This window comes from Brachyistius frenatus, unplaced genomic scaffold (assembly GCF_029030835.1).
Source record: "Brachyistius frenatus isolate BFR_SWC_R1_liver_20210118 unplaced genomic scaffold, ASM2903083v1 Contig_238, whole genome shotgun sequence".
Classification (NCBI taxonomy): domain Eukaryota; kingdom Metazoa; phylum Chordata; class Actinopteri; family Embiotocidae; genus Brachyistius; species Brachyistius frenatus.
Genome location: NW_027210837.1, coordinates 1 through 9,699, shown reverse-complemented (window position 1 = coordinate 9,699; position 9,699 = coordinate 1). Strand labels below are relative to the sequence as shown.

The 9,699-nt window shown below is 43.0% G+C and overlaps 1 protein-coding gene across 1 annotated transcript; it reads right to left on the bottom strand.

The window, feature by feature from the left end:
• Positions 1–75: 75 nt before the first annotated feature.
• Positions 76–7,314, bottom strand: cyp27a2 (cytochrome P450 family 27 subfamily A member 2). The gene is made up of 9 exons (XM_069720374.1): positions 6,967–7,314; positions 6,017–6,207; positions 5,646–5,845; positions 5,360–5,557; positions 5,084–5,247; positions 3,061–3,227; positions 2,289–2,370; positions 1,936–2,172; positions 76–1,494 (listed from the first exon to the last, which is right to left on the bottom strand). The coding sequence occupies exons 1-9, from the start codon at positions 7,216–7,218 to the stop codon at positions 1,378–1,380; spliced, it is 1,608 nt and encodes a 535-aa protein (XP_069576475.1). The 5' UTR covers positions 7,219–7,314; the 3' UTR covers positions 76–1,377.
• Positions 7,315–9,699: the final 2,385 nt, after the last annotated feature.

Sequence of the window (9,699 nt, the reverse complement as noted above, 5' to 3'; positions counted from 1 at the left end):
GGAGCTTTTAAATGCATCCACAGACATCAACAAACAACAATGATACAGGAAGTACTTCAGCTCAGAAGCAGAAAGATTTCTTTGACACTTTTTATTTCTTATTTCTCTCCTACCAAAGACTGTTGTTGACAATTCATTTATTTACATGACTTTTTTGTGGTACTTTATCCCTTTTCTTCATATTTGCACTTTTTAATGCGTTACAGCTTTAGTTACTTTTCATATATCATGTTACATGCAAAATGTAAAGTACAACAGCAAATAAAGAAATTAACATGAGGTTCACCTTGACAAAGTAAAATACTAATTAAGGTGTTGGACATAATTCTACACATGCAGTAATATAAATGTATTGACAGGTGTAATTAAGGAGTTATGATGGAACTATTTGTGAGTGTGGTGCAACAGAAAAGCAACATTCATATTTTCACATTTGTTTTGGATGAATGTCAAATGAACATCCTTCAAAAAATGCATGAACATACAAGTAGATCAAAATAAGCAACGTGTTCAGACCAGAAATATAAAAATACTGTGTGCATTTTGATGTGCTTAAAGAAACGTGAATTCGCCTCGTAGCACACTGGTACTTTGTGTCAGTGTAAGCGGCATTACATTTCAGATGCAAGGTCATACATGAAAATTAATTTCTACCTGTAAAACAAATTAACATAAAGATATTAAGAGATCGATTATATGATAAAATACATTTTATTTGTATTTACCTTGTTAGCAAACCTGTGTCCATGGCTACAAACTACAAATATTATTAAATTGACCACAGTAATAGAGGAGGATCCTTCTTTCCTTCACTGCCTTCTAGTTGTTTCATACTCTACTTTTCCTGCCTCGTTATTTAAGCATATTGATACTGAAGTTAAAAATAAATGTAGTGTTGGGTGTGAACTATTGTATGATTCAACCTCAGCTGCCTCCAAGTGGTTCAAAATGTTCTGGTGGATCAACAGACTGTATTTCTACAGCATCGTCAGAAGGGGGCAGTGTGCACCCGAAACATCCTCGACACACACCTGCTTAGATTTTAAATTCAAATGGATTGATCAAAACAAAGAAACACATCTATGCTTTCACACACACACACACACACACACATGTGCAGTGCACATAAACAGGACTTGATATTGGACTTGTCACAGTAAAAACATGGACGCTGTGGTTATGTTCATTATCATGCAGAAGGAGTCCGAGTATGAAGTTCACTGTTGAATTAGTCATTCATACTTGAGGATAAAATACCTGGTGGAGGAAAATACCTTTTTAGCCCTTTAGTCCAACTATTAGATCATATTTTAAACATGAAAAGGAAGAAACCTCTATTGTGAGCACATGCAGTGCTGCCCACCGGTGGGACCGTCCTCAGGCTCTGGGCAGGAGGCGCAGGTTGATGGGCTCTGCAGGGATGAGCAGTGTACGAGTTTTAGGCTCCACGGTTGGCGCTCCGTCTTCAAGCTGGACTTTGTAGTGCTGCATGAGCTGCGGGGCGACGCACAATCTCATCACTTTGATGCAGGATCAATAACTGGACCCTCATTTTCTCACAAGAAACTTCCTTTTGTAAGACTTTAGTAGTTAGGTTATCGAAAGATGTCTGTGTTAAATCCTGGAGGGTCAATGTGATTGGTCATCTCGTAGTTTAAGACTTGGCCTTAATTGTAAAACTCGAATTAAAGACTTAAAACTTCCGGTGGATATACGGGACAACGATATGAAAGTATCTCAAACTACTGGTTGCTTGGAAGGTTGAGGGATGTTCAGAAAGATCTACACATGTCTGGTATGCATTTAAAAAAAAGTTAATCATGCAAAAAAAAAGGTTCATTGTGGCTGTGAGACAACAGTCAGCTTTCTGTCTTTAAAAGCAAACGTCCTGTCGGCTGTTCAAATAAAAAGTAATGCTGCGTCTATGTCACTCACCCTGGACAGAGCAAAATACATCTCCATCTCCGCCACCCGCTTCCCCACGCAGCCTCGCACCCCCACACCAAACGGGATGAAGCTGTACGGGTGGTGCTGGTAGAAGCCAGGCGTCACTCTGCCGCAGCGGCTGCTCGGCGCCTCGACGCGAAGCCACCGCTCCGGGATGAAGTTCTCTGCATCCACGAACTCTGCCTTATCGTGACAAGCTGCGTAGTGACACAAGTGGAACTGAGTCTGAAGACAGAAAAAGAACCGTTTATTTCAAGCAGACATACTGAAAGGTTCACGTGAGAGGAGCTCTGGGAGGCGTCGTCACATTACATCCCGCGTGTCTTATTCCATTTTCCTACTTTCTTTGGGAACCAGTGGTTGTCCACAATCACCGCAGTCTCTGAAATAAAGCGTCCGTTTCCAGGCACCACAGGATACAGGCTGGACGGGGAAGACAAAAGGACCGAATCAAGCTCCACATCAGAGACCGACGCAACCTGCAGAGTGCTCATGTGGTTTATTCACTTTATGACTAACATGATGTGCGCAGCTCTACGTCAGTTGTACCTGATGACTAAGATCATACCTGAGCACATAAGCAGGGCAGGGCAGTGGAAGTATTCATGTCTTTTACTGAAGTCCAAGTCAAAATAATCTATTAAGTAAAAGCTGCTAAGAACATTCAAAAAGACTAAAGTATTATGAGCTGAACCTGCTGCCTTTTTTCTCTTTCAGATATTTTTCCTACATTAGAGCAGACAACTCAACACTACAAGTGAGATGAGAGTTACAGAGCGGGTGAATCAGCTCTCTGCTATGTGGGACTATCTGGTTGGAACAGATTGCAAAACTGTGTGGATATTGTGAAAAAGGGTTTCTTTGTTACGAGACGCCGCCTTCAGATAACTGGGATGGATTGGCTCTCGGGTCGAAAGCAGAAACAGCACTATGCAAAGAGGATTCGAAACCACTGCAGGATACGAGGGACGCTCGGTGCATGCGGCAGGGCGTGAAGGCCTTAACTGACGTCCGCCTCCCTGACGTATTTAATGACTTCTGTGCTTGGTTTGAAGCTTTAAATGAGGAGCGGGCAGTCTGTCAGCTGATGAGAAGCAGACCCTATCGGCTCACCGTAGCGTCTCCTTTATGACGGCCTTCAGGTAGGGCATCCTGCTCAGGTCGTCTGTGGTTGGCTCCCGTTTGTTGGGACACACTGAGCTCACCTCGCTGAACAGTCGCTCCTGAGCCCTGCCGTCCTTCGCTAAACGGTACAGAGCCCACGACAAGGTGTTGGACGTCTGAGATCAGGAGGTAGAAGAATGAGTGAATACCCACGTGTAGCTTTGCAGTATGTAGTGTGGTCAAAGTGGAAAATGACAAAAAACACCCCGAACAGTGAGTCAGTATCCAGACGAAAATAAGAAAAGACATGATATCTGTTCTTGAAAAAGCAAAATCCTTGTTGAAACAGATCCTCCTGTCTTGTTTTAAGGAGTTAAAACTGCCTCTGGACCTTTCCAGCTTTTTCTTTCTTCAACTTTTGTGTTTCTGCACATCGGTTCAGTCTGTGATCTCTTATCAAAGAATGTCGACCTTATCTCTGCTCTTGTTACAGCTGCGATTACAAAGATCTCTGGATCTCACAAACTCCAGCTCAGGGCTAAACCAATTGCGACAAGCCTCAACCTCACTTGGGAATGCAGCCGTACGGCTCCGTGACAGCTCGATCTGTGCATCTGTGCATGTAACATCAACCGCAATCTCTGCTGCGGTAGGTTTTGACTCCTTCGGGCACAACTGAAGGGTTTGTCCGTGAGCAGAGGAGCGCTTCAGGGAATTTAATAACTAAAGAAATGTGTCTGTTGCCTGCTGACAGAAACAGAGCGCCGGAACAAAAACACGTTACCGGTGCTTGTTTTTCTTGCAATTACGTCTCCTGCTCGTGTCATCAGACAGATTCTGAACAGCGCCTGAGCAGGCACGCAATTTTTACCAGTGGAAGGAGCCTTGTTATAAATCACTGTCAGTGTAAAGTCATCACAGACTTTCAGTCTGCCAGTGACCTTGTGTTTTGTGCAGATGTGGGCCCAGATCTGTGTTTTGTGCAGATGTGGGCCCAGATCTGTGTTTTGGCTGAAGAGGTCTGAGTGAGGCTGAAGTCCAAGACAAACAAATCCCAAGTCAAGTCCACTCCTTTAACTTTGTGTGCAACACAGAGATCAACCGAGTTTGTGATGCAGTTTTTTCACAGCAACAGAACTCATCTGGAACTTCTTTGTTTTCAGTCTTCATGAAGGAAGAAGTTTAATTTAAGTTTAAACCTGTTAGCCTGGAACAGAGATCTGCTCCCTGAGCAAAACCAAACACATCAGCTGACATGTCTGGAAAGCTTTTGTTCATTTTCAAATGTAAAGTGTTGAGAAATTGCCTGCATTCATGCGTGTCAGATGTTTCAAGCTGATAAACAATCCACTGTGGGAAAGGAGCCGATGGCTTTCACAGGCCCGGTGAGCTGACGCTGAACAATACTGAAGCCGTGAAGTGAAATTCCAGCGTCGGGCCGGACAACTCTCCGATCTGACACCGGCAGCTTTGTCAACCTGCTCGGGTCTCCAGCCGCCAACGTTTCCTCAATACCAAAGAGCATTGTTTCCCTTTTTTGAAGAGTTACACAAGAAGTTCTCTGGAAACATGACACGCAAACACACAAACGAAGAGCAAAGAACTCAGTCGACAAAAACATCCATCACCCATCGCACATCCGACCTGCTTTCTCAGTGTCTTCATCACAATGTGGAGCAACAAGTTGTTCGTGTTTCCTGCTTCTTCATCGTTTCTACAGAGTTTCAACAGATGTTTTCAGTATTTTTTCACAATGAAAACTGTTTTTGGACCTTCGCTTGAGCTCGACACTCAAACGAGAGGCTTTCTGGGATTAAGAAGATGCCTCGAAATCCAAATCATGGATTTAAAAAACACTAAACTGATGAATTACAAAATACTGATTTAAGATGAACTAATTCAGTTGAAGGTTTGGTGTGTGGACGCTTTTTGTTTTTGACAATCACAAACAGTAAAGAAAAAGGAAAGCAGTCCATCAGGAGGGACCGTAGGGACCGTAGGGACCGTTAGGGACCATCGTCCCCCTTCTCACCGTGTCGACTCCTCCCAGCATCAGCTCCGTCACACTCGTGTAGATCTCGGCTCGGGTCAGTTTGCCCGACGACAGCAGGTGAGTCAGGTACATGCCGTCTCCAGGCTCGCCGCTGCGCACCTGAGCTTCAACTTCAGCGATTCGTCTGTCGATGAGAGTCTGGGCTGCCATGCAAAAGCACAAAAGCCAATGTAATGTCCCAACTTGAAAGTGAACCTGAAACTGGAACACAAAGTCGGATGAATTTTCCCCTTTTTGGTTTCTTCAGCGACATACCTACATCATAGATATCATCCCAGGCCTGAACGAAGCGTTTCCAGAAGGGGAGGATGCTGCGGCTCCAGCGTGGAAACAGGAGCACCGTCTCAGACAGCATCAGCATGTTGTTCACAGCAGCAATGAAGCGCAGAGTGTTTTGGGGAATCTCCTCCTGCAGGCAGCCCAGCCTGGTCTCAAACAAGATGGAGGAGATCCCTGCAGGGTAAAAGACAGGAAAAGGATCACGACAACCCGAAGCTGCCCCCCGACCCTCCAGCTTAGGTCGTCCTGCAGTGGCTCCCACCTTCAAAGCCGAACTTGTAGAGCTCGGCCACCACATCTGAAACTGTGACCTGATCCGGACTGCGACTTCGGAGAACCTCAAAGCGTCGCAGCAGATCTCCGACCACCTGGTGGATGATGGGAGCAAAGGTCGACACCTCTTGCAGCTTCAGCATCTTGGGGTTCAGGGCGCTGCGGATCCGGTACCACTCTAGTCCTGTGCTGTAAAGTTGAAACAAAGGTTTTAGGTTCAGAAGATTCGACAGGGTTTCTAATGCTTTGTGGCCACGTAAGCTTCTGTTCTGGTCAGGTGACATCCTCCATCCAGCTGGTCTTCCGGATTTCTCTGTCCGCTCAATAAAATGTTTCCGTGACGACATCGTCTCCACTCACTCCACATGCAGTCCGTACGCCTGTCCCCTCAGCTCCCTGTACTCCTTCCAGTGAGGCAGCTCGGCTCGGACCGGGAAGCGCCCTTCCTGTTGGATCACCTGAGCGATGAGATCCGGAGTCGCCACGTTGACGATGTCAAACGGCCCGAACCTGGAGCGCCAGATGGGCCCATACAGACTCTTCTGGAAGACCTAGAAAATGATGGCAATGTGGTTGATATAAAACGTAACTTGGAGTTTAATATAAGTCAGTACATTTAAACAAGAGTTTTGAGGTACCTGCACAGCATCTAGGAACCACAATTTTATATACATATACATATATAGTCACTACTTCCTTCACTTTTATGACAAAAGAAAAATCATATAATCAACTCATAATTATATTATCCAGTAGTTAAAAGTAGTCAAATTTGTTTCACTTAAACATTGAAAAGCTGCTAACATGCATCAATAGTTAAGAGTGCTGTAATATATTTCTGTAATACTCTGAAATTCTTCACAACTCATTTCTATTTTTAGGAGAAATATAACAGTTTAAGTTAAATCATTTTTGACAGATTTTAAGAAATGCACAAGAAATGAGGTACTATGTACATTTCTAAAAACGATCCGATTGTTGTAAACACATCCAGTGGACCTTCCTCTATTCCTGTTATTCTGACTATTTACAAAATGAAAATTATTTCGGAATATTTTTAACTAAAAATCTAAAAAAATAAAACCAATGGAGATTATATACAGATTTGTCATACTTGGAAGTTGCTTGAGTCAAATTATAATTAATAAAAAAATAATCAAATCTCTGGACAATACATTTCTGAATTACATAAGCTTTTTCCCGTCGCCAGCAAATGTTACGTCACACTTTCAGCACTTTTCAGAGTGGGAATTTACAAAGAATTAACAACTAGTGTTTGTCCTCAGACCTGTGCAGCCTGACTCCTGTACCTGCAGTAAGTGGCTCTTATCCGCATATCCTTTGACAAACAGCCAGTAAAGAGTGGTGGACAAACTGGGCCCCGGCAGATCATCGATGCTCTTCAGCTTCGCGGCCTCAGTCGCCGCCTGGACGTTTAAGTTTCTTCTGGTCCAAACAGCTGAGGAGGCTCGGAGGACCTGAGCGACCCGGGGCGCACGCAGTGTCCGGGCGCAGAGCGCAGGGGGCCGGGAAAGCCAGGCTGCAGCCGCCGGGGAGCTCATGGTGGAAACTTAGAGACGACTTTGTTTTCGAGTGCATTTGATGAGTTGAAGCACCAGTTTTACGACATACGAGTTGTCGTGTGCATCCCCCTACAGGCAGTGTTCAGTCCTGCAGTAACTGTTCAAATGAATGGAGATTTCTGTTCACAGCAAGATTTGTCGGGACGACACGATTCAACTCCTCCTTTCGTTTCCTTGAACTGTTAACATACAATCAATTAAGTACAACTTTCACAAATAATCATAATCATACTAACTAATCATAATATTTGTGCATAAAAGGAGAAATAAATAATTTTCCATCAGCGTTTTAAATGTTCCTACTCAGTTATTTCACTTTAAACGTGTCACACTCGACTGTTGCTTGAAAATTTGGTTGCAACGTGATTCTCAAACACAAAAAGCAGAACTTGAACCAAGGAGAATAAAATAGGTTGGACAGCCAAAATTAAAGCATCAATTATTACGATGCGTTATAATAATGTATGTATTATGTATAACACACTGAAGTGCTGTCTACCTTCTCCACTTAACCGGCATTTACTTTTGTAATCGTGTTAGTAAAGAAAATAGTTATTAACGTGGTAAATACAGAGCTCGAGGTGATTCAATCAGAGGCAGTCCGACAGAGCCGGCTGTTTGCTGCCCCCTTGTGGACACAGTGGGGAACTCACGGAATAGTAAGAGTAGAAAGAATTACATGAGAGCTACACTTCCTGTTACCTCCAAAATAAAACGTATAGACTAGTTGTTATGAACAAACGTGCTTGAAAACGTTTCGTTTCTGTTTTAATGGCAGCAGAAGATAGATGCATGTGTAAAAAGATTGACGGCTGCCTAAAATATGGACTGGATTTTAAAAAAAACTAGTGACAAAGTCGGCTTTTTAATATGGTAAATTCGGTCTTTCTGTAGCGGAAGTTAGCTTTAGTGATCAACCTGGGAAACACACCTCTCGAGTTGATCCAATCAGAAGTCAGGGTCCTCCAGAGTCCATCAATATGACAGAACAGACTGTTTGCTGCCCTCTTGTGGACACATTTGAGAACTGCAGGAATTGTCAGACTGGACAAAAACTACGTGCGAACAACATTTTCGACAAGAAGAAACATCCACAAAGAGAAGTTGACAATGTCGTAGAAATAAGAGAACATGACATGAGGAGGATTATTTACATTCCTTATTATTAGACTGCTAGTTCATTGATTGTGACCTGAAACTGTAGATTAATATCTACCTAACGCAGCGGAATTAACTTTTCAGGTTAAGACGTTGAGAGTATTTCATTTGTCTTGTTCACATTTAACAGTGAAATGTAGAGATGGAAATAAAGTCATAAAAAGATGGTTTTATTGTAGTTTTTTAACGAGGAGGATAGTCACTCCTGTTGTCAGGGATTTGGATGTGGGTTAAATATTAATATGATTGAAATTAAAGTCATATGTCAGTTGATCGCTGAGCTCTGCAGGTTCAGAATGACTTATTGTTTTATGTCTGGATGAAGGAGATTCAGTGTGAGACAGCCTGCAGACACAGACGGTTGTTGAAGGACAAGAGGACGAGAGACGAGTTCACAGGAAGAAGTTGAGTAAGTGGGCCTTTCATTTAAATCTTCTTTGTTAGCAGACTGATGTCTCTTCTTCATCACAAACAAGCTGCTCTTTGTCTGATGGTGTGTTGACGTCCAGAATCACTTCATCTGTGATTCCTCTCCTCTTTCACTGGAACCTCAAAGATAATCACTATTGAATTTATGTTATCGTAAATCCAGATCGATGTATGCGGACAGATATCAAATCTGTGTTTTTACTCCGAGACTAAAGACCGATGATGAATTTCTCTCCGTTGTTTCGTTCATCAGGTGCTGCAGGTTTTTGCCAACATGAAGAGGTATGAATCTCAACACCTCACATTACATATTCATTCTTCTCACTACCTGTTGTTCAGTGTTGCTGGAGGTGGTTCCTCCGACCTTTGGTGGATTCATGATAAACCAGGAACATGATATGAGCTTCCTCATACAGGAAGTTTGGACTTTGACACTCCAGTTGTCTTGTGACTGTTTAATTCATGTTTATTGAGAGTGTATTGGTGCTCTGACTGAAACCACGTGATGAGCTGAACACTTTATAACTCAGTAAAGTGAGTGAGAGCAGTGACTCTGTGCTTTATATTAAAGCTTCAGCTGCAGCTGCTGAGTTCTCCCACAGATGAGTTTTGTCAGGTCCCTGTGACCTTTGACCTCCAAAATTAAACAAGTTCATTATTGAGAAATGTAGTTAGTAAAATAAGTCCATGTTTGTGCCAAATATCAATAAATATTCAATCAATTCTTTCATGAGGTTGTTTTTGGGCCAAAAACAGCTCAGAAACGTGATTGAACTTAAAGATGAGTTGATAGTTTTCCTCTCTGTCTACCAGGACCCATCAGGAACAACACTCCCCAGGACCAGAACCAGAACCAGGACCAGAACCAGAACC